This window comes from Oculina patagonica, chromosome 5, assembly GCF_052425735.1.
Source record: "Oculina patagonica isolate OP01 chromosome 5, crgOcupat, whole genome shotgun sequence".
Lineage (NCBI taxonomy): Eukaryota > Metazoa > Cnidaria > Anthozoa > Scleractinia > Oculinidae > Oculina > Oculina patagonica.
In genome coordinates this window covers 15207620-15233042 of record NC_135762.1, presented here as the reverse complement: position 1 = coordinate 15233042, position 25423 = coordinate 15207620, and the positions used below count along the sequence as shown (strand labels likewise).

The 25423-nt window shown below is 39.5% G+C and overlaps 1 protein-coding gene across 4 annotated transcripts; it reads right to left on the bottom strand.

Annotated features, from left to right (window-relative positions):
* Positions 1 to 371: 371 nt before the first annotated feature.
* LOC144655637 (putative beta-lactamase-like 1) lies at positions 372 to 20260 on the bottom strand. 4 transcript variants are annotated; one of them, XM_078515923.1, is made up of 14 exons: positions 15897 to 15998; positions 15680 to 15801; positions 10376 to 10637; positions 8805 to 8834; positions 8018 to 8158; positions 7253 to 7393; positions 6534 to 6655; positions 5731 to 5892; positions 5240 to 5368; positions 4754 to 4868; positions 4466 to 4541; positions 3029 to 3169; positions 2074 to 2183; positions 372 to 1496 (listed from the first exon to the last, which is right to left on the bottom strand). In XM_078515923.1, exons 3-14 carry the CDS (start codon positions 10580 to 10582, stop codon positions 1116 to 1118), a joined length of 1755 nt encoding a protein of 584 aa, XP_078372049.1. In that variant the 5' UTR covers positions 10583 to 10637; positions 15680 to 15801; positions 15897 to 15998; the 3' UTR covers positions 372 to 1115. The 4 variants fall into 4 exon arrangements, with proteins under 4 accessions (XP_078372049.1, XP_078372051.1, XP_078372050.1 ...); XM_078515925.1 differs by lacking the exons at positions 15680 to 15801; positions 15897 to 15998 and adding an exon at positions 20043 to 20260; XM_078515924.1 differs by lacking the exons at positions 15680 to 15801; positions 15897 to 15998 and adding an exon at positions 14630 to 14775.
* Positions 20261 to 25423: the final 5163 nt, after the last annotated feature.

Below are 25423 nucleotides of genomic sequence, written 5' to 3'. Positions count from 1 at the left end.
CCTCATTGACATACAACTTTGCGAAGAGAAGGCATTATGCTATAAACAAAATGACACCAAAAGGTTAAAGAGCTTGTGAAGCTTAGTAATCAACAAAGTGTTTAGCTCTTTCCGTGTAATATGTAAAGAGATTTTTTTTTTTTGGAAAATTCAGATGTTTTTAAAACTTCGTCATACAAAAAGTGTAATACATGGTGCTCAAATTTCTGGTGACAGTTCATCGTGCTAATAAAACAAATATTGTAAGCAAAGATTCGCTTAGTGTATTCACATCATTTTTAAAAGTCAAATTTCAGGGCTGGTATGAAAGGAAAGGGATCACACATCCATTGGCGCTCTTCCCGTCATTGTCAACAGAAAACACAATCACCAAAAGACAAACGACACCCGAGTTTTTATTTTTACCTTTACATTACTTTATAACATTTCTATAATTTCTTTTTATAAAATATGCTTATATAACAATCTTTTAAATAATTTTACTTAAAATTTCGTTTTCTAAGGGGAGGACGAGGTCAATTTTAAATTGAAATATATACAAGAGCCGTGCTTGCGTGTAATGTGTATGCAATGAATGTATGAGAGCGTAACGCAAGCATATTATTTTAAGGAATTGCAGGTGCTAGGCCACGCTTTAATCAATCATTTATTCACATGAAAACTGGTCTTGTAATCCAACTTATCCCTGGAATGCGTACCAAAAGAAAGTTGTTGTTATTCCTCAACAAGAGACTCCGCGATTCAATTAATATATTCATATTTTCACCTGATAATTTAAAAATAACGTGACGTGTCTGACTTGCGTATCGTGTGACCCTAGCGTGACAGGCCTGATTTTGTGTGACCGACATACAGCGCGACCTAGCCCCGGTTAATATTTGAGACAAAAAATTTCAAGATTTAAAATTTCTATCCCACATCCATAAAGTCGTAATGGGACTGCATAGCTTAAAATGAATTGATTGACTGACCATTAACTTTTTTATCTGAATTTTTGCGTACATTAAAAGGAGCGACTATTGTTTATTCCGTGCCACACGGTATTATTAAATATGTCCCCGCCAGATAATTATATTTACACCTTGATATATAAAAATAACTATACTAATATTCTATTAGAGTAGACCTGAAGGCGATAACTTCAAACTAGAATCTCTTTGCTTTAAAACGCTGTTAGCCTTTGGTAACGTTCTTTTGAATATAAAAGGACCAAAATTTAGGCCTGGACTCTTCCCATCTTTGGACGGTGGATCGAACAAGACTCTTTCACGATTCTGTCCCAGGCCATATATGCTACATTCCAACCCAGATCTGTAAATGACTTCAAACGAGTGCTCTGCGATAGGTTTAAGATACGAGAAACCGAGAGAGCCTGGAAGTTGTGTGAAAAGTAAGAGTCCGTTGTCTTCGGTAATGTTGACAATTACTTCCGGAAGCCAGCGAGACACAACAAGGTATTCCCCGAGGTATTGTGCGTTATTTGGAAGAAGCTCAATCTAAAAAAATAATTTATAGTACAGAATTAAAATATCATTCCTGATACAAAGCCATATAAAATAGAGGCCTTTCGAGCCGATTGTGTACGACTTGATTAACAAGTACGAGATTTTATTGCGGGACACAACGGGCCATCCCGATCAGGATTGACCCATCTTGCCCGTCCGGGTAGCCAATGACAGCCAATGATTTGTTTCACCTTGCCCGCTCGCGGAGCTATCCACATGGTATTGGATGATATAGAGGAATTTTCAATTGATTGTCGTTAGACCAAAACCAAAGTTCTCACTCTAGCCAAAGAACTCAGACAATCCAGTAAGCCAATCAAAACTCGAAGCAAATACATGTAGCCTGCACAAAGCGCGGGAAACGTGCGCAAGCGAGTCACGATTGATATTGGAAAAAATTCTGATTGGCCGAGGAATGAAGTGGCGGGAGTACATTTGTGAGTGTATTAAACCAATCACAAAGCGTAGTAATGCAAAACCAATGCAAACGCGAATTACTTTCGACATTCAAGTAAAACCGCTCGCAGAAAACTTACTTACGATGCACAAAAATTGCCAATTTCTTTACCTGGAGTTGCTGCCGAAATAACACTGCATCCATAGTTTTAGCCATTGTCTGGACGATTGAGCTGGCTACCCTCCAGGCAATCTCACGACCGCTCGCAAGGACAACTGCTCCTGTAAAACGATTCGTAAAGTAGATATTGCTAAGAACTGCAGTACTCTAAAGACAACACTGCGTGATACCGTTGAAATTAACATCATCAGATCTAAGCTTTATACAGTGGAACCCCGATATATCGATATGCCAAGTTTTTCCACAAAAAAAAAAAAAAAAAAAAAAAGAAAAAAAAAATGCGAAAAAAAAAAAAAAAAAAAAAAAAAAAAACAAAAAAAAAAAAAAAAAAAAACCCCAAAAAGGGGGTTTTTTTTTTTTCCCCCCCCCCCCCCGTGCCCCCCCCCTTCCAAAAAAAAAAAAAACAAACAAAAAAAAAAAAAATTTTAATCTATTAATATTTTTTTTTTTTTTTTTTTTTTTTTTTTTTTTTTTTATTTTTTATTTTTTATTTTTTTTTTTAATTTTTAATATATTTTATTTTTTTAATAATATTTTATTTTATTTTTTAGGGGGGCCGCAAGTTTTTTTTTTTTTTTTTTTATTATTACCCTCATTTTAAAAAAAATCATTATTATTATTATTATTATTATTATTATTATTATTATTATTATTATTATTATTATTATTATTATTATTATTATTATTATTATTATTATTATTATTATAAGGGGCAGAAAAATTATATCGTTATATCGAGGAATCGTTATATCGGGGTTCTGTCCCATACATTTTACTTTTGCCGGGACATAACATATTCATCGTTATATCGGGAATATCGTTATATCGAAGATCGTTATATCGGGGTTCCACTGTAAAAGCTGTCTACATCCCCCGCCCCTCCTCCAACCTTTCACCTCCCACCTCCTGAGAACGCGGAATAGGCATAGTAAACACAATTACAAACCTAGTTTGAATTCCGGTACAAATGCGAACCCAGCAGAATAACCAGGAATGAATCCAGATTTTGTTATCACCGAGTATGTTCCAACATCTGTGATCTCCCAACCAGTGCCGAACACTGTTCTACCGTCTGGATACATGAAATCTACCAGGCAATACAAAGAGAAAAAAAAGGAGTAGTTAGCGCAGTTTGAAAAAGGGAAGGAATATAAAAGTAAGCGCAGATTGAGCTCGTTTTACTATTTACCGTACCCAAATTCGCAAGTAGCCAATCAGAAGCGCGTTCTACTGTCCCGATATCCTACGATATCAAGTCACTGACCTGATATGCCACCATAAATAAATCAACTTTGTTTTCGAGGGTTGCCGTCATCTCGCGCCCTGTGGCCCTCGGATTCCCGATCGATGAATTGAGTTGTTTGGGGGAGGCCGAGAACCCGGAGCCCTCGGAGCAAGGACGAGAACCAACAACCTCACCCACATTGGTCCTGCGAATCGCCCGACACATGTGGAGGCGAGCGCTCTCACCACTCGCCATCCCTGCTCCCCTTGTATCACGGTCACTTTGAAGTAAAGTAGTGTTACTGTACGATGAATTGAAAAGAGGTTTTACCAATAAAACAGAACTTCGTAATTTAAATTTAGCGGTATTTAACGGTCGTAAAAAGAGAAAAACTTTCCCGCCAAAACTAAACTTGAGCGCGCTCGCCAATTTCGCGATGTTTGCCGACGAGTACTGTGACATTCAGACTGAAAACATGGAGTCGGAATTTCCAAATTTTTCGCTTAATTTTGATCTTGATAATTAAGAATGAATCTCTAAACAAAGGAGTGAAAAAACAGGCAGAAGAAGAACTTGGTAAAAGTGTTGAAGACCAAGTCAGCACAATTTGCAGTTTGTACCTTGCAAGCATGGCTTCAACAGGGCGATAAATATAACTGGATTTTTGGCTGAATTTGGGTACGGTAAATACCTAATCGTACCTTTTTGGTACGCTTCGGCTGCATATCAGGCTCGTTTGGTCTCGCCATGGGTATTTTGGCTCGACTGCGTCTCGCCAAAATACGAACCATGGCTCGACCAAACTCGCCTGATATGCCGCCGAAGCGTACCAAAAAGGTACGATTAGGTATAACTATCACGGATTTTCTATCGCTTTTCTGTGTTAGGCCGTAAACAGAATAGCCTGACAAAACAGCCGTTTTTTCTGGTCTTGACAGAAATCCCACTGACAGATTGCCGATAGTCATTTATACTTTTTTGCGGAAAGAGGCACTGTGAGACTAATTTATTAGCTCAACAACACAACACAGTGACCAGCACTCAAAACCGCACCGCTCGATCTAGAATCCGACGCTCTATAGGCGTTAACGCCGCCCAAAAATGTCTACATGTTTTAATGTGCTAAGTATAAGAATTCTCTTACATGCGTGTACGCACCTGGTTTCATCAACTGCTGTAAAAGTTCGTTTTCCAGTATTCTTGTGCTTGATGTTCCAAGCAACGCCGTCATCAGCTACATAAAGAAAGTAAAAGGAAGCCTTCTTAACAACGCAGATAGCGCTGCAAACATCTGAAAGGTCGTAGGTTAAATCAAATATAACTACTCGTGACATCCGACTAATGAACGGAAAAATTACTTCAGCAAAGATTTGCAAACCATAAATAAGCAACTGTAATCTAATCCAACATTCAAGCACGTAAAGGTAGAAGATTTAATTTTCCAACCTTATATAGATCGTTTGCTGATGAGTATGCCTGTATGGCCGGTGCTGCCCAGTCCCAGTCCACCAGCGGAGCTTCGCCATCGTCATCGTAGCCCACAGCTTTGTTAGAGGACATTCTGTAACGCCTACATGACATGAAATTAATTACCGATTTCAGGGCCCAAAAACGTGTCACTTAGATCAGTTGAGACATGGAGAACAGATGCATGCACGGCGGAGCATTTTTCCAACTGTGGGGGGGGGGGGGGGGTGACTAGTGACTGTCCCTGAGATGTCAAATGGTTATAGTGCTTCAAGCAGTTCTAGCGATGTTTAAGGAGCCGCCTTCGATCCCTAGCGTTTGAACAGACTTTACCCTACCTCTACATTACCGTTACACGAAACCTTCCCTCCCCCTTTCCCCTGCATCCCACTACACTGCCGCTCAAAGGCTCCTTATAAGAAACTTAACCTTGACTGAACAAACAAAACGTTAGAGCACAAGCACCTTCCAAGATCGAATCCTGTGTTCTTCATTCCCAGTGGATCGAAGATATTTCTCTGCACCCAACCTTCGTAGTCGTCGTTTGCAAATTTCTCTGCGAGTACACGTGCAATCAACGCATAGCCTAAATTGCTGCAAAACAAAACAAGGTAACAATACAAATTAAATTTCTTTGGAACTACCAAAATGATGTGTATGTCGTTACCTTCCTCTTTCCTTTGGAGAAATACGAAAATTGAACCGAACGAGATTTTAATCTACAACCTTTTTTTCGAGTGTTCTAATTAAATAAAGACAGCGTAATTGATGGGTTTTTAGCTTAGACTGTGTGTGCTTTAAAGATACCGTTTTCTTCAAACGCGACACAATGAAACGTGCCCTTGGTGTTTGATTGACCTCACGTCACTTGCCGTGCGCGCTCCCTTCTATCCGCTTCTACAGAGAACTGAGCCCTCAAAAAGAGCAAAGAGTGCAATTTGACAATTTAGCCTAACCTGTAGTGTGGTAGTCTGCCAGGAGATGACTTCAGTTCTGTGTTGCTGAGTTGTTCAAGGACGTACGTAGTGTTAACAGGACATAAGTGAGTTTTACTATACGAGTACGAATCACCGCAAGGAACCTCACGGGGGAGACCTGAGGTATGAGACAAAATTTGCCTATGGAAAGGTAGAGAAGAAAGACATAAATTATACGAAGATCTCTTCACAAATATTAGACATAATCACTGCGCATACAAAAATAGGACGTTGATGTTGCTTTGTTACGTTTACAATTGTGTATCATATTTCTTTACATATTCAAGGACTGCAGTTAGCAATATAGTCCAGAGGATGATCTTAGACAAAACCCTACAGTCCAAATGTTACAGACTAAAATTTTAAATCAAACCGTCATCGTCCCCCCTCCTCCCCCCTCCGCGCCCTCTCCCTCTTGAGTATTCTCCTCACCACCTTCTCAGTAGTACCTGTGCACTGATTTGTTCTTTTTTTTTCTTTGAGGTTTTTCACCGTTTTTCTTCGCTCCTGTTTGTGCATTTGTACTTTTCTTCGTTTGATTATTTGCTTGTTTAATATATAGTTTTTATTTGCTCTTTAATTTGTTCTTTATTCGATTGGCTATTTAATGATTTCTATGCTTCTTTGAAAAATTAAAAGGGCCTCCCAGCAGCGGCCTCTCGACATTTATGGTCGAACTCCCTGATGATACTATACTTTCATGGTCTATACTCTCCTCGACCATAACTTTCGACCAATGAACGCACGAGAAAGAACTCAGTTATTGCATAATGTTACCTTACCTTATTGTTATTTTCTGTTGATTAAAAGGATTCTTGACTCTAAATCTTGGCTCGTATTGCTCCAAAGGATCGTCCAGACAGTCGATTCTGCCAGTTTCCAGAAGTTGGAAAACAAATATTGCCTGCGCAAGACGTAAGACATATGACTGTTTGTGTATAAAATTAACGTTGCCACAGAAATTCACGGTTAGAGAGATTCAACTGTTGAATATCTTCGGCTGGGCACACAGAATGAACAATTAAGAAACGCTTTGTATAAGTCAAGATAAGTATTGGTTATTCGAACCATACGCGCAATGAAGTTTAACAAACGGTATAGGAGTATAAACAAAGAATATATACTGGCTATACATTGCTTTCAAGTGGCTTTCCATACAATTTTTTTACACGAAGAAACTTTAGAAATTCAATGTACATACAAAAAGGAAGAACAAAATGTTCTTGGCATAAAAACAAGAAAAAAAATTTAAATTTTCCCTCCACGCCCATATATCTTAAAGAAGTGGAACGTTATCAGGGAAACAGTCGTATAAATTTAATTCAATCCGTCGCATGCCGCTGGAAATGCAACGGTTTTCCAGTTATCTGTATCCCCCATTATTGGCTCTAATAAAACTGGAGATTTGAGAGCTAAATGTTGACGTTCCTCATCGAGAAGTTTAAGTTAAAGGATGTATGAAATGATGACCGTAACAAGCTAGAAGGTTAACAGTACTTACTGTAAAAATTTTAGTAATGCTTGCAACTCGAAATACAGTGTCCTGATCAGGGGAGTCCCCCTGGTAGTTTTTGTCTTTTAGGCCATAATTTCTTCTCCATACCACTCTGTCTTGATAAACTACGTTACCAGTCATTCCCACCTGTAGAAAACAACAATAAGTAAAAGATAAGGGGGCCCCTTTTCGGGGGCCCGAAATTTTGGCCCCGGAAAAAAAAAAAAAAAAAAAAAAAAAATAAAATATAAAAAAAAAAAAAAAAATCCAAAAAAAAAAATTCCCCCCAAAAAAAAAATAAAAAATTTGGGGCCCGAAATTTCCGGGGCTTTCGAGAAACGGGCCCAAGGTCCGCTTTTGAGCCTAGTGTCCCATGACGTTTACTATAGAAGTTTTGTAGCATAAAGCGATAAGAAAAATTTCTACTCCCCCTCCCCAACCTGAATGGTTTGCTAGTCCATCGCAGGTTTATCTCCCAGCGTTTAATTTTTCGGTACCCATTTATACGGCTGGGTTGAGAGAGGCACTGTGAGAGTAAAGTGCTTGCGCAAGAACAAAACACAATAACCCGGCCAGGGCTCGACCCGGAGTCAAGCGCACCGTTTGTAATCCACTCACCATTGGGGTTAATATTGATCAGACAAAATATAGACTTTGTATTGTTAGATATCATTTCGAAATTTTTTATGAACCGATTATAGAGCGTTTGATTGCATATCTTTCTACGCAAAATTATCGAAGAGCTAACACAAATCAGTCAATATCACATACCAGACCCTCTACACCTTCAAAAGCACCAAAAATGACATCTGCTTGAAAAAGAGAGCGTTGTGCTTCATTAGGAAGCAGCCATGGCGGTGTAGCTTTCTCTATCATGATGGGACAAGGAGACGATTTGAATTTCAAATATTCCTGCAATAACAAGGAAACAAAACAGGCCATAAATGATCTAAGCAGAGATAATGAGAAGGCAATGGCCAGTTCCAACATAATTCTCGATTATCCAAATAACTGCGTAATGATTACCTTGGAAACCCGAAAACACAGTAACTTTCCCTTGACATGTTTATTATAACTTCATGCATTCCGTCCATAAGTTTGAAATACTACAATTTTTCTCAGTGTCTGTAGCCTAAGAACAGCTCCTCAATTTTTAGTCCATCGAGCAATGACGCGAAAAAAGCGCCTGTGGAAAAATTGCCGCACAACTCGCATTTTTTTCGCTTCACGCCCGCGGGACTGCCCGTGGTCTATAGTGACTGTCAGTGTCTTACATTCCTTTTCGTCAGTTGAGAGAAATTGGTGGTCTCCATCACGACAATATCACCTGATTAATGTTTTTGTTTAATCTCGGAACCTGTGGGTATAAATTGAAGTACTGCAGAGTGCTCCTTTCCAATCGAGCTTAAATGCTAAATGACAATGTGTTATACAGTACAGCATTTTAAGGCAGTTTTTAAAGAGCCACTAAATGTTTTTGCTTAAGTGTTTGTACCTGAGGTAAGCGTTTTCAAATATTTGTTATACATGCAATGAACTGCCGTGTCGTTCCACTTACCTCAGCCTTTAATGGATCATCTGTGGGGTTCTGATAAATGAAATTAAAAGGCAATTAGAGATAGTTACGGGTAAAATCTCTTAAACTTGATTTATATGCATTCTGTATGTTTAACCAATCAGAGCAGCGCAATCCACTACTTCGCCTCATATACTGAAATAACCTGCCGAACCAGTTGGCGGAAACAGAAAACCCATTCCATTCATTCTGACTCATTTGCTGAGAGCAATTCAGTTCTTTGCCGTCAGGTGAAACGCGGCTTTATTGTGAAATGACAATATCCTTACCGTACTACTATGGGTCAGTGCGGTATCGAGCTTATGTACAACCTATGCAGGTTTCGGCGTTACCAAAACAGTGGCCCACGTGTCAAAAGTTCTTAATGCACATGATCTAGGTTGCCGGAGGCAGCAGCAACATAGGTCTAAGTCAAGCGATTGCATTTTACCACCCGAGGGATTACCATAGCTATAACTGAACAAATCACTTCATTCCGGTGGGCCAAAAGAGTGGTACGTTATGCGGCAGGGTTACCCTTCGTTTGAGAGGTAAGCAGTGCTGATTTGTGCTGTGTTTATAGCAGACAGCGAGTGTCGGTATTTTGTTTTGGGACGTGATATATATACTGAACGTCATAGCGACAGTATGTCTACAACTTCTAGTATTTGGAATGGTAGTGAGGCAGAGAAACTTGCAGAGCACGGAATGGTACTGGTCACTAGCTGGTTGCGATCTTTGCAAGGGTGATAAAACGTAACAGCAGAGCATCACACGTGCAATGCTATGAGCCTTACAGCAGTGCACGTGTGATGCGCACCAACTACACCGCGAACGTAAAGGGCCTGGGCTAAAGGGCTGATGAATGCCATTTGCATAATTTCGCTCTCAAATAGATACTGAATCAAAAGTTAAATTGAGTGCGGGCATGCAGTTTTTACAATCGAGAATAGGGTTGCATTTCCAAACGCAGTGCCGGCGTTGATTGCGTGTTACATGAGACCGGTGGATTAAGCACGCGTGCATTATCAACAGAATTACATGAATCCGGGGGTACTCCATTATATAAGTTATATATTATGTGCAGCGCCAAAGGGAATGGTTTTCGAGCCGATTTGGTTTGAAATAGGGTACACGTTTTGACTATTTTGGTCTTGAATAGGGTTTGGGTTTGCACCCTGTCCAGCGAATACATAATTCTTGGAAGAAACTATTTCCATCATTTTTATCATTAATTTCTTGAGGAGTGCGATTAAACTAACATCTGGAATTTAAGGCCGTTCTCAAATGGGTACGCAAACCGAAGCAGCTCCTGGATATATCGAGTTTTGTGTTAGGTCTGGAGGAGGGCGGGAAATCGCATACTTTGGTCTTTAGGGAGTAAAGGTTTTAAGGAAACATACCCCGCATCCCTCATCTGCTGAAAATTTCAAGGGTGGACTCCTCCCCCCCCCCCCCCCTTCCCCATCACCCGGCAATGAATCGATTCTGAGAATTCAAAATATGAAAGGGTCATGATACTGCAGTAGTTGAATGAAGCATAAAATCAACCCTGAAACCACTGCGTAATTTACCTGTTCAGTAGCAGCAGGTCTTTTCTGTGTAATCTGCCATACAAACAGAACAGTCATAGTAAGGAACCCCAGAGACACAAGTTCAAGGGCAAGCTTGAGGCGACCGATCGTCCTAGCCGCCTTGCTCGAGCTAACGTCGGGATAAGCGACGACGCACTGTGAGCCACCGACAGCCGATGCTTCGTCATCTTCTCGGGCGGCCGTCATCAATTTCTCCTCGCTCGTGTTCTTATCGCCGCGTTTTCCGGCTTTCCTGTTGTTCCTGAAAAAATAACACGGTGTATACATGTCTTGTTGGTGCACATATGATAAAACGGTCGTGGTTAAGTCTAGTTTAGTTTAAAACAACTACTACTACAGAGAATTCTAAAACTTACTCGATATACGACTGCATTATTAACAGATGGAGGTGAACCGACCAACTACTGTACAAGACTCTTCTTCTCCGGCGAGTGAGTCAATTAGAGATATTTTACACCGGCACGTACGAACATTTACATGACAATCCGTAAACAGACTCTCAAATTTAAGCGCATGCTTTTGTTTTCGTCACAAAGGACAAGATATGTAAGCGCGTCAAACATGAGCGCCGATGAACAATGGCCGGGTTAAAAGTCGTGCGAGCGAAACAAGGCAGTCTTTCAATACACGTGATCAATATGAATGCGAGCGATCTATAAACACCAACGAGACGCGCTAAGGGAACGCGAAATTTTCAGAAGGAAACATTTTGCCTGAATTTTTTAAAGAATTAGTTTCCGACTCTGAACTATGTAAATATTGTCGATTAATTATTAACAGTAGTAAAGGTTTTTGCATGGTCTTTGATAGATTTGCATATTCATTTTTCACTGTTGAACACAAACTCTCCCAGCGGGAATCAAAAAGCTTCTAGAAGAAAATAAATAATTTTTTCTTTGTAGCTTTTGTAAGTGACGCCCGTTTGGTTTGCTATCTCAAAATCACTTCTTTCCTTCTTGTTGATACTACGTGACACCTGTTCGCTACCCACTCATATACATGCAGTAATATTTCAGCAAAAGTTTGCTTTGGTTCTCAAAAAAAATCAAACAATAGCAAGAAACAATTCAAAAATAATCAACAGCGGCATTACAATAGTGTTTAATGAAACTCGAAGCTTGGACCATAAATCGCACTGTCCTTTACATCAGGTCAAAATTTCACTTTGAGTTTATGTATAACAGCGAGGCCAAGACGCAACCAGTTCACTTCGCAATAAGGTAAATTTGGAAATATGGGCCCTTAACAATTTCCCTTGACCCGATAGTAGCGAATATCGTGAAATTTGGCGTTCAAAAGTTATACAATATATATTCAAGATCCTTAATTAAGTTATCAATTGTCCATCTAAAACAAACGAAGAGCTAAGGAAATCAAAAACAAAAGCTCAAGAAACAAAGGGATCGCATTCGAACTGAGCTCCTCTGTACAATTGGGGCTTACTTGTCTCGCGTTATTCGTACGATTGGCTTTTCAAACCATTTTCACCACTTTTGTGAACTGGATTAAGGATCCTAGACACGAGAAATCAGTTACCCAAATAAACATGTCTTGTTTTTCTTTATCATAAAGACCCGACAATTGTTCTCTTTTAAAAGATGTATACGTAAAATAATTCTTTGGGATTAGTGGACGACCTGTGCAGGCGAGGTCAAAGCCGTTAGAAACCTTAGACAGCGAGTAGGGGATCTGGGTTCGAATTTAAAATAAAATTTCTCCCCAAGCCCCTCCCGAGCTATTTTCGCGCCAAACACATGTACTGGGGTTTATAATGAAAAATCAAAGGTCGTGATAAAAGCAGGCAGGTAACAGTTTAAGAAAAAGAAGGCATTTTTTCAATTTTCAAACGACTTGTTCGAAAGAAACGTCTGTTGTAGTCAGTTAAACTCATGTCTTGTCATGTAGCCAGTGGCGGATCTGGAGGAGGGGCCGGGGCAACCTTTTTTACGCCAAACAGAGGCCCGCAGGACAGAGAAAAATTATTTCGTTCAGTCAACCGGACAACATCAAAACCAAATTAGATCTCGCTTCCCAGAAAAAAAAAATGAACTGCGAAACGAAATGTTCAACATTCTTTTGTGGTTCATCAATTATGTTGTAATAAGTGGTCGATGGCCTTGTTTCCAGTACTGTTATATTTTGACATGTTGAAGGCGAACACAATAGACAAGTGCTTAAGGGGACATTTTGTACACAATTCAGGGTCTGCTGGAATCCTGAGGTCTTTGCTCACCAATTAGAAATTAATGGAGCGCTTGCAAGCACAGGCTGAATGCTGTTACATCACTTTTCAAGCCAGTCATGTTTATTTGCAATACACCGATTCGCGAAAAAACCGGAAGTTTCATGAAGCAGGCTGGCCCTCCCACATCTTACATGTCGTGGGCATTTCGTCGGAATTCGCCACATCTTTCCTTATCTAAAAGTGTCCACTAATACGGCTTTCCTCATCCTTCTCTCTGTTACCTTATAACTATTGTGCTCCATACACCCCACAACAACCTTCACTTTCCCACTTTACTCATCTTTAAAACCCTTCAATAACAAAGCTACTCGCGTTCTCTCCTTCATTCCCGGTTTGCCCTTTGCTTCGGCGAGGTTGGTCTGTGCGTAGTGCGGGAGCGATGGGCGGCAGGCAACATTTGCGTCCATCTTGTTCTCGGAGTCGTGTCCGCAGCTCTCCACTTTTTTAGTGTGTGCGGTGATTGCTTCTTCGTTCCTCCTCTGCTTCGGTTCCTTATTTTGTCGGGCGGCTTTTTTTGACTGAGTATTTGTTTTTGGCTCCTATCACTCTCTCGTTGTGGCCTGTCCACTCCCACTGAATTTTCTTCTCTGGAGTTTTCACTCGCGACCTCCAGACTCGTGCGGGGTCATGTCTCTGTTTCCACCTCAGCGAGCGGCTGATCTCCCGGCGGGTCTCGGCGCTCCGGTCGGCAGCATCCTCTCCAAGCGTTTCACTGTCGCCTGCCTTCTCCCGTCGGTGGGAAGCTTCGGCCCCCGCGCTCATGTCTTATATTTTTTACTGGTGGGGCCACTTGCCTCGCTTCTGCAACTTCCGGTTTTTTCGAATCGATGTAGCTTACTGATTTGAGAGTTTCTATTAAGGTTAAACAAGTATATAAACAACGATTTTATGCATGGTTTCCATTTTTCGCTACCGATTTTTCTAAACTTTTAACGTCGATTAATTAAAAAGATTTTTTGTTGATGAATGTATAAACAAAGTGCAAGTGACATCATAGTGTTCAAGTTATTCATGAGGTTTTAAAGGAGCATTTATTAAGTACGAAAAGGTACAAAAGTTTGAAACTCCAACTTCGCAAACGAATCTTTTAATCATAATAAAATATTTGTGGATCGAGTACTTTACGCACGTAAAAGAAAATAACACAACTTTTTATTTAAAAATGCACTATGCAGAAAATCATAACTTCACATCGAAAGTGTTCAGCATAGATCATTCCTAAAATGTTTCGAAACGATTGTCCTGGAACGAGATCAGAGAACACTTCGTGAACCGTATAGATCAATGACTAGTTTCCCCTTATCTTATCGATACATTCCGAGTAGAAAGGAGAGAAGAATACAGAAAACTATCAACCAGAAGACTTAATTATTTATGTTCACAAAATTCTTACAAAGTATATTATTTATGGCACTATGTATCAAAAACGAGTTATATTAATATTCAACCTTCCACTTAAAATAAATATTTGCCATCGGTACTGGTTTACAGAAATTTCAATTATTTAACGTCTTTTCTGCAACCGATTACTCACAGGAGCTCGAAAACTGAACAAGCAAGCAAAAGCCAAGGCTTATTGGAAGTACATTGTACTCCTTAATACTTTCTCGTTACTTTCACATCAATATCAACATTAAACAGTTTTGAATAATTTCATGTCAATTCAACGGAAACAATGTTGATTGCATTCATTACGTTTACGATGTTCGCAATAAAATCGATAAATTAGGACATATTCAACAATAAATCAACTAAACTGATTACTAGCTCTTAAATGTAACGAGGCGTTGTTTTTTTAAGGTAGCTCAACGAACGAGTGTTGGAATTAACATGAAAACTATAAACTCGCTATAAAATGCAAATCCAATCACACCACTCGCAAAAGATCATATGCACGCTAGAAATACTTTCAACACCAAGCTAAAATAAGGAAGATTTCAAGGAAGGCTTGTGTATTTGACGTTTAACCACAACATACCATAGCATACCTGTATCACGCTATTTCGCTCTCAGTGGGTTATCTCGGCACGCGTTTATCCTTCGACACACGCTAAACAACCGATTTCTTTTATTTTATGCGAAGCCGAGAACAAACGAATTTGGTTAATTGAAAGTGACCAAGCATAGCAAATGATCTGAGCCTTGAGCGATGACGTCAAAGAAATAATTAAAGCACTGTCAAGTCACGCTATCCTGTACGCAGTTAGCTTCTAAATTTATTTCAGTAATTTAGACCAATAAATGTGATAAATTAAATCTTTTGCTCGGCTTCATAGGTTTGTAGGTTCTGATCGTGTGGCCTGCGCCCAGAGCCCACTCTCAAAATATTCCCCGAACATTTCAGGACATTTCACGAATCACGCTTCACGTTTCACATACACGTATGTTAGTGTTTTTTGCGCCACGCTTGTGCTAACACAGTAGGGCCAAGGGCTATATTGCAATCCAGAGTCACGTAATTCACATTCTCTGAGTATGTGGTCCGGCATCATGCTATGGCACTGCAGTAGTTGGGAGAATTCTCATCATAATATTATATGGGAGTTGGTGATCAATTTGTATCTTCTCACAACCTGTTTGTTTGACTTGCATTCATATTTGAAGGATAATAATGCATCAATAGACAGAGTTTTAGATAAATAATACAATAATCTCTTCCTCGTACTTGCACTCAGTTTTCTTAAATTGTTTTTTGTTTTTCCCATCTGTGAGAAAACCAGGATTCACTATGAAAAGGTCAAATGTCTACACTGATTGCACGAAATCTTTATAGCATTTCGCCCGACACTTAAAGCTGAGTTCTCAAATAAACCACTATGACATCCACTTCTCGTGCCAGACCGATGATCATTGAAAACAAACATTCATCGTATAAGAGAGAAAAGATAAGAAACGATCAAACTTTAGCATCCCGGTATGCCATGTATTCGGACATCCGAGTTGCTAAGCCATTATCTATTAGAACAACAATCCCACAAATGAGGCTTGATATTTCAAAGGTCGATTATATCTAATTCAGTACATTTCTTAGTACTTACCTTCCTCTATAAGAAACCTTTTTCCTTCATTGTATTCCAAGGATCTGGCATTAAAAGCGAATATCAGACTGCCGCCTTGCTTCAAATCAACTGATATCAATCTTGCTTGTAAATACATTAACCTTAGGAAAGAGGTTTATGAAGCAACTATGAGACTAAACCACGTCACAGCCTGACAGACTAACGATAAAGATCTCTATGGTATTGATATTCATACCCTCGAAGCCTTTTCAACGGATTGTCGGCGACATTTTATCCAGTCGAACGAAGGAAATTTTTCGTGTTTCTATACTTGACTCATGTCACCGGATATTTGAGGGTGTTGCTTATGGTTGGGTATTCATTAATCACATGTCTGAGTAAATAAGTGCTTTCGATTAGTCAATAAATAACGAAACGGCATCGTTGACGTCATAGTTTAAATATCGGACGACCTGCAAAAGTGTATCTCGCGCTAGAAACACGTCAATATTCTTCTTTTTTAAAGCGGGAAGAAAACGCATTTGAATATTAAAATTTCCAAGTTCCTATCGCGTAACTTTTAATTTTTTTTATTGGGTTTAAAATTAATAAATAAATTACTTTTAACTAACTCAGTAAGTCACACTTTTTAAAATTACGAAGTCACCTATTGCCATCGGCGACTTGGAAAAGGCGAGGGGCTTGCGGCGAGAAGGTCGCGCATATACGTTATGCGTCATCTTTTTTTGTAAAACGAGGCACGGGCATGAGACATGTATCATAACTATAAGTTATATTGTCAACAACAAGAGAAAAGAATCACAGGTATGAGCCAGACAAAAATCTGCGCGTTGCATTGACGTCCATAAGAAACCGCTGGCTGTTTCTATTCCTACCATCAGGTTCTGGTCAATTTGAGGTATAAAATTATCGCTTCAATTCGGGCAAGTGGAGTCAACTAGATTTCATTGCAATTGAAAGTCAGTAACTGACCAGTTTTTGCTCTTAACTTTCCTGCTATTTATTTTGAAAAGGTACCAGACATGACGCAAAAATACAGCCCGGTGGTGGGGGGGGGGGGGGAGGGGCGGAGAGTTCCCAATATGAAGGGGACAGGGATACTCATCTATATCGTTTCTCGGAAAGCGCGAAGCGCTGAAAGCGTCGATCCCTCTGCCTCAATCTCCGACTTGACACTCATTCCAGATCTTTCGTTCGAAGACCGTGACGTTTGCAAAAACTACGACTGTTTTGCAGCCTAAAGCTCGTCGGAACATTTGAATTACCCCTAAACCCCTCCCAAAGGTCCGGTTTAAAACGGCGCAACATTTTCTGTTCAACGTCTTTTGCAACATTGTTGCATTGCAAATTGAACGAGTTGTTTCCCGTATTACTACCGCGCGCTCAACTTGTCTCGCAATAAATTTCGATGTTGCAAGTTGCTGCAACAATTTTTTTAAACTTGCAACATCTCTGCTTTTCGTTCTTTCCGTTTTTTCTACTTTCTACGAAATTTGTTGCAAGACAAGTTGAGCGCGATCCAAGATGGTAGCTCTAATACGGGCAACAACTCGTGTCAACTTGCAATGCAACAATGTTGCGAGACAAGTTGAACAAAAATGTTGCCCGTATTAGGGGGTCCCCCCCCCCCCCCCCCCCAAAGGGGGGTGAGAGTTTGCTTGTACGCCGGGGCTTAAAGGAGACCAATCTAGGCGTGGCTCAAGCTTATTTACCCATAAAAGATACCATTTTTCATGCCTGATCGCGGTCTAGGCTGCAAACACAGTATGACGGCGGCGTTTTTTTTTTTTTAATTTGTCATCACGTGCAGCCCTAAACGAGACCTGGATGGCTAAAAATATTGGCGTTCAAATCCGTTATTTAGTCCCCTAAGCGAGACGACGAGCATCCCCTTCCGTTTCATCCCTGTTTCAGTATCAGAACTAGTCCAGTCGTCCCTGAACTACTCTCTTTTTCGCGCGCCCTTTAAAGGGGTTAAACCCAGGCGCGCAAAGAGAGAGTCCAGGATAACTTGCATGCGCATGCTCAGAAAGAACCAATCAGAAGCGAGGCGTGTGACGTCACTTGCTTGGGACGCGCGCGCTTGGTTAAAATTGCTCGCTCAAATGACGAATTCAACTACGCGACCAAGCGCGCGAATAAATGCAAGAAAAAAACTGTGCTCAATTGCATCCAAAACCAATTCAATAAACAGCTACAAAACTAGGCATAGTTGACGGATAGCGATTTGTGTTTTGGCCGTTTAATATCATGAAGAACAAACAACTCTTACAAGATATTGTTCATAAACTAATCAAATAAATACTTGCCTTTTTGAAGCCAAATAAAGCCTTAAATTCCACCACTCACAACGGTTAGTGAGCGAGATTTCCACCTCTGAGAGGGAAATGTTGAAATTTCTTGGGCTTTGCGCTTGTGTCTTCGGACAGTCCGTCCGAACTCAAAAAAACCGCGCGAAAACCGGACGCGGGGTCGCATGTCCTCGAGAGAAAAGTTAAATATGTTTTGGAAAAGTTGTCAGGTCGCCTAAATCAGTGCTTTTCTTTCCTCACCGGACCTGGCATTAAAGCAACATCACCAAGCTGCAAGACGGCCATTCTGTTTTGTTTGTGAGAACCCTTAGTTTATCCCTTGGATAGTACTAATAGGGCTTTCAGGAACAAACTAAAAAACACAGATAAATAAATATTACGGGGCCTTTATTTCTTGTAAGTGATTCTAGAAGCAAACGTGCGAAACGGATAAAATCGTTTTCTGGGTTAGCGCTAATAGCGCTAATCGGCTTTCCAGGAACCGGGCCGTGTCAACTGAGAACTCAGTTCGTGAAATTTGATTTTAGTGAAATAAACGTTGTTTCTTAACTTGGCTACCGCTTATATCTCCTTGATCACAGTGAGCCATGAAGATCTGTTAGGAAGGACAGTCGCTTTTAATTTGTCGATGTTATACAGATGATCTTATACAAGTCTAAGATCGAGTGCTAACCGGGGTCATTGCACATGTGCTAAATCGCAGTGTCCTTCTTCACCCAGAGGTATAAGGGACGGATCATTATTTTCTTGGAGGGGGGGGGGGTGATTTCCTCTGCCTTTTTTTTTTGTGCCCTCTGCCATTTTTTCGTCTTCTTTCTTTGTTTCATTCGTGTTTGCCAATTTTTGTCCGGCCCAATTTTCATTTTTTCTCCCCCCCCCCCTTCAAAATAATGTCCGTCCCTAATTGAGAACCAGTTACATCTAGCACTATAAGGGCAACATGACAGAATGCTGGGGGTAACCCTGTAATGGACTAGCATCCCATGTAGAGGAGTAGCAATACTCCTAGTCTATTCCGATGCTGCGGAAGCGGAGGTATTTTTAAAAACTTCATCGCCGTGTAGGCATCTTAATTTCAGGACCTGAGCCCATGCAGACAATGCGTTATACTGCCAACAGAGTTTTTTTAGAAAGCTAAGTGCTGTAAAAATCGTGAGAAAGTAACAGAGTCCAAACTTTCATCCAAGATGACCGAGTGTCAGATTATTAAAAAAAGGGTCTCGTTGACAGTTTCAAATTTTGTGGTGATCACTGCTTTAGTCTTATAGTACTAGTGTTGTAACGGTTTGTTTTCATTACTAGCTAGCAAATCTGTAATAACAAGAAGACTCGTTAAATGACTCGTTGTGAAGTAAAAAGAAGTGGAAAACACTTGTATAAACTCAAAATTAAAATTCTGAATAATATTGCATGTTCTATGTGACAGAAACTATGAATGATACATTGCAAGGATGAATTAGAAGTTTAAGCAGCTTCAAAATTTTATAATTACCGTTCCAATTTTTGCTTATTTATGTGCAGTGAATTTTACCCATCTCTAACAATTTACGTGTTTTTATTTCCAGTAATTCAATCTGCCATAACATGAGGAATTTTCGTTCGGGTTGGGCACTCTTCTAGTTTAATATTATGTGTTGTAAATAAAAGCTCAATTTATAATTCACAACAACTAGAATATGTCTCGAAAAGAACATGATTGTTTCGAGCAATAATCTTTCCATTTCGCGATTTTTTTTCTGCTTTTAATCAAAAACTGTCGCATAAAACCTCAAGCTAGAAAAGCGTATATCTAACCTAAATAACGACCATTTTATTTTTTTTTAAAATTCAAACACTGCATGTGTACGTGGGATATCTTTGTTTATCTATTCAGGTCTAGAAACGACTAGAACGAAATTGAAATTTCCTATAAATAAAAAAAATAAAAATATATATGAAAAATAATTGTATTTTGAGCACGTTTGCTTCTAGAATCACTTACAAGAAATAAAGGCCCCGTAATATTTAGTTATCTGTGTTTATCCAACGAGCAAGATATTCTAAAGGTGAATTATTGTATTTATAAATACCTGCTTAGACCAGCAGTGGCACCATTCTGTTCAATTCTACAACTTTCTTCAGCTCTCCCAGTGTGCGATTAAATCTACTTCCTTTATACGGCGTAATTCGTTTGCCTGTAGGTGCCTATCCACTTCAAAGGATCTATTTGTTTCATAGAAAGCTATAAATTAAGGTATGAAAAATTGTAGAACACAGTATTTCTGCTATCATACGACAATCGAAAATTTTTCGATGGTTATATCGAATATGTAAATTTTTCATGCACCTGACGAGAATTGGCATAAAAACAATAGTGGTTAAAACCAAGCAAAGTGATAATTAGGATAAAACCGTGCGTCATATCATAAACCTTACAGTTTCAAGATGAAAATGTAAATTCTCCTCAAGGATTGCTTATGTTTCTTTGTACGTTTTATCTGAGTAGTCGAGCTTACATCACAACAATGCCCCTAGTTATTATTTTTTTTAATTTCTCTTATGGAGAATTTCCATTGATCTCTCTTAAGTAATTGAAAAAATTGGAAAAGATACAAATTTTTCGCCGGGCATTTTGCCAGGTTTCAATGTTTTAAATAATCTTCCATTATTTCTCGTTACATAGCAAAATTAAGTCTGAGAAAACTTGACACTCTTAACAGTTAGTAGGCTAGTATACCCTTACCGTAAAAAAAAAATTATGTTGTTCCCGATGCTTCGCGAAATTTTAATGATGCGAATTAACGATACCGCGAACATGCGTTCTATATATTTGTTCATGCATTTTCTTTGAAAGACTTATTTCTGTCTTAGTTGGCATTTTGGTGGAGATCTGCTGCCCACCTCGTATTCATTGCAGTCTCTTGGTACAGTAAAAACCCGCGTATAAGAACCTAAAATTTAAGAACCTATTAGGCTAAAATTTTCATTTTAAACCCCCTTTTCACAAGAACCTATTTAGTCTAAAATTTTCAATAGGTTCTTATTTCACAAAAATGAAGTAACAGATGAAAATAGGGTGGGCCCCGGCGCGGCGAGTGGTTGTGGCGCCAACCTTGATTTAAAAACCCCGCACCCCCAAAAAAAACCGAGCCAAAACATATACCCTAAAATACAGAAAAAAAATTAGTCTAGACATGCATGCCAGTACTTTGGAAAGATAAATTTACTGTATGGTTCTAAACTGTAATCTAGATATTTATTAATACAGCAATACTGTATATTCCATATCACATATGCCCTGTAGTAGTTATCTGTGCTGATCGCTAGTGCCCCTATCAAATTAAGAACATAATTTAGGAACCTAAGTAGCCTAAAATCCCACTAAATACCATTTCTATAAGAACCTATTTAGGCTAAGTTGGAAAAATCTAGGTTCTTAGACGCGGGTTTTTACTGTATTGGTATAAGAATTAGCCTGGCCCTACTTCACACTAAAATTTCAAACCTGCCCTCTAAAAGTATGAGAAGTACACATGTCTGAGGCATTTCTCGGCTACCTCACCGCTAGGAAGGGCAACTTTGTCGATAAAAATTTGAATTTGAATTCTAAATTCAGTTAGTGATACGGGCATCTCGGAAAATTATCCGATCTGAGTCCCCCAACGAGATGGAGCCTGTGACCTTCCTTCTGGATAATCTACTACTGAGCTTAACAGGATTCGTTAGAGCAAGCAGCATATAGGGTGACTTGTGATAACCTTCCTGAATACCGCTCAGATTTGTCGACGAGCGTTGCACTTAGCTGTTGTCCACGTTTCGTTTAGAGTAGGGTACGGAATCGAGATCTCCAGCTGATGCCCACCGGATCAGGGGTTAGGGATCAGAGCCTGCAGTTGTTAATTGTCCACATTTTTTGGTAGGGATGGGGGAGGGGGTCTGGGCCTGTGTCTGTTATCAATCTTTATTAGGTGGAGGTCATGAGTTGAGGCTGTTATCCTTTTGGGGGAGTAAGTCAGACAGTAAGGGAGGTAGGCTCTTACCGAAAATGCTAGCACTTTTTTTGGCATTATTTGGCTTCGCGAGCATTTTTTTTTACATTTTATCTCCAAAAGCACTGCTAGCATTATTTTGGATTTTCGACTGACTATTTGTCTAATTTTGTGTTAAAAAGCACAATCTGACTTTATTTATGGCGTTCAAAGATGCATTAGCCCTCATTTTAGTCAAAGGAGCCGTGGAGGCCTGGGGAATAGGTTTGATCGGTTTGATACGTCAGTGGTTGCCTTCTAGAAACCCAGTTCATCACACTCGTTCCAAGATGACGTCATCCACGTTGTCATCAAGGAACAATGGAAGTCAGCGAGCCAAGGCAGAGATAGCTCGAGAGCGTACTCTGACATCAAACATTGATCGTTATATTTTATTGTTGAAAAATGTAACTGAAAATCTGAAAAATGTAATATTCTATGTTTAAAAAAATTGGAAAAAAGTGAGCATTTTTATGTTACCTACGAGCACTTTTTAAAACAATTAGCATTATTTTAGCACTTTTTTGGCAAAAAAGGACCACTTCTTTTAGCATTTAATGCTTTTTTTACGAGCACTTTCGGTAAGAGCCTAAAGGGAGGGAGATCTTCTACTGTAGTATTCTAGTCTTTCCAACTACAAAGCCCAACAGGGAAGGGGGGGGGGTTTAGGACCTGCAAATGTTATCAATCTTAAAAAACGTACCGTATTTTCTCGATTAAACGCCGGACCCCGATTAAACGCCGGCCTCGTATAAACGCCGGGTCAAAATTGCTAGTTTTAAATAAACGCCGGGGGCGTTTGTTCGAGGTCCCGGCGTTTATTTGAGGTCAAGCTAACAAGTAAATATATTCCGTTTTTCACAAATCTCGATTGCAACATAAACTATCCAATCCGTAATAGTGCACCTTTGGGAAATAATCACCTTTGGATACCCAGGGACCCTTTATTGGGGCAGAACGAAGAGAAAAATTGTCCCGCCTTGACAAAATGCCGCTTGGTCTCGCAGAGCGGTAACAATAAATCAATCTGAAAAATTGGCAGAAAATTGCTGTCCGTTAATAAACGCCGGGCCCCGATTAAACGCCGGCTTCAAATAAACGCCGGGTTCACGCGTTTATTTGAGAAAATACGGTATACCTACCGGGGAGAATAAGAGAGGGAGATTTACTGTAGTCCGTACTAGTCTCTTTCACTTTAAAGCCCAACAGTAAGTAATTGGTTTGGGGAGGTTCGCTACGTTAACTGTCATGGTCGTACGTTTGTGATGAGTGTCACCAGCAGGAGTGTGTGTCATACGGGGTTACTCCACACAGCGGTCAAACGAAGTGCGCGTGCGCAGTTCCTGGGTAATTACCGCCAAAATTTTCCATACAAAGTCTTAAATTTTTCTAAAAACTTTCGCTTTAAAGCCAAAAGTTAACGTCGTCCCTGGAAAGTTAAGGTTTATACGCCGCTTATGGATTGGAAATTTGATCATTCATCTTCACTGAGTGCCCCAGCTTGAACTGTTCTATCACCGTACTATTTCTTTAACAATTTCTTACAAAAGTTTGCTCACTTTCGAGTCAAAAGTTCGAGGCGGCCAAGACCGGATGTGACATCAATTTTTGCGTTTGACCGCTGTGAAGGGGTACCCAGCGGTACCAGAAAAAGATGTGAGGCAGTTGTTTTGACCATTTCCCTAAGGGAGTTAGCCTGTTCCAGCTCTCGGTAGTTGAAGGGGAGGAAAACGCGAGCGAGCGAGGAAAACGAGGGGACGTCCCGTCTCATTTTTCCTCGCTCCCCGCCGCGATCGCTCTCCCATCTCCGGGCCGGCGGCTATAAGGGAGTATACCACCGCCTCCACCTCCCAACCCTACTTCGGGGTGATTGTGCTTATTTCATAATTGCTAACCCCTATATTGTCAACTCGTAAAGGCGCCGTTTTGCATTCGAGTGTTAGCCACTTGTCGGGCTGATGGGTTGCTGTGTACAATACGATCACATCAGCACATATTAAGAAATCTTAATAGTAACCCTCTGAATTTACGCTTGCAGTGCCTCTATTTGAGCGCTTATGCCTTCAAAGATGGAAACCTCAGAATGGATGTTCAGGGTAGAAAAAGGTTTTGTTCTTGCCAGACACGATAATTTATATAAACAAACAAACAGAACAAACAGATAATTCCCCCCCCTGTTTGGGGGGGGGGGGGGGGGGGGGAGGATGGTCCTTAAATGGGAGATAAACCTGAAATTGTTCAAATCCTTTCAAATTTTACATTTAAAAATCGAGAATTCTTCCTTCTTTTACTCTACCATTTTCCCGACTGGTTGCACTCAAGGGAAAGATCACCAACAGACAAGATATCATGAAGAGCCAAAGAATCTTTGTTATTATTTTATTGAAGTACAATCTGACCCAGCAAATCTTCATGCAATGACTGGATCATGAAATAAGATGACTGTTGTTTGACAACTATCTGCCCGAGCTAATCTTTCTTTTTTAAAGAAAACACTAAAACAAATAAAAGGAAGCTTTATGAACATGCCCGTGCAAGGAAAAGGTGCAACTTTTGTGTGATAATTTTTTTAAAATTCATTAAATTTTACTTTTTAATCCCACATATAATTTATGTTGTTTATGTTTTATTAACTTTTTTGCTTTCTGTATTCTTAACAATTAAAATTAATTAATTTTTTTGGGGGGGGGGGGATTTTTTTTTTTTTTTTTTTTTTTTTTTTGTGTAATTTTTTTTAAAAAAAAAAAAAAAAAAAAAAAAAAAAAACAAGGCCCCCCTTTTTTTTTTAAAAATTAATTCCCAAAAAAAAAAAAATGGTAAAAATTGTGTTAGTTCTATTTCAGGGAATGACCTTAATGATATTTAAGCTTAAATTTACAGCTGAACTCTTCGTCTTCAATTTCTGCAAATATTTTTCCAAGCTAAATAGTGTTAATCTATATTAGATAAAATGTTGAAAGGGGTGAAAAATAAAAAGAGTAAAACTGGCTATCCAGTATTAAATATCTAATGAAGTTTCTACAAAATGATTGGGAATAACATTGCAAGAACAAGGATATGCCAATAAAAGAATGAATAGATCGACTTGAGAGAAAGAAAGTTTGAAACAATGTCAGTAATCAGCGCTTTGTACCACAAAAGTTTCAAAGACATCTAACCATTTCCTGCTACAAGATGGTCAACTAAAAAATTAATGGTGAGTTAGCAGAGATGCAATTGATCTGCAACGACTGCTTATTACAGCTTGTATTGTCAACAAGCAAAGTCTTAGTGTAACCTATCATGGAACAATAGCATGGCACCCTTAAAATCGACAAAGACCTTCAGCTTGTTGTAAAGATCCTTGTATTAAATAAATTAACCCCACCCCATTTTCCGAATTTGGTCAACCTAAAATACAATTTGACTGTGCAATTTCTGTTGCCTCTAACATGCACTGACAC

Excerpts from the sequence above, each read along its gene's own strand:
- LOC144655637 (XM_078515921.1), bottom strand. Across the intron at positions 7,394-8,017 it reads TTGAAGGTGTAGAGGGTCTG|GTGGGAATGACTGGTAACGT; the intron begins GTATGTGATATT and ends TGTTTTCTACAG. Across the intron at positions 2,184-3,028 it reads TGTACCGGAATTCAAACTAG|GAGCAGTTGTCCTTGCGAGC; the intron begins GTTTGTAATTGT and ends ATCGTTTTACAG.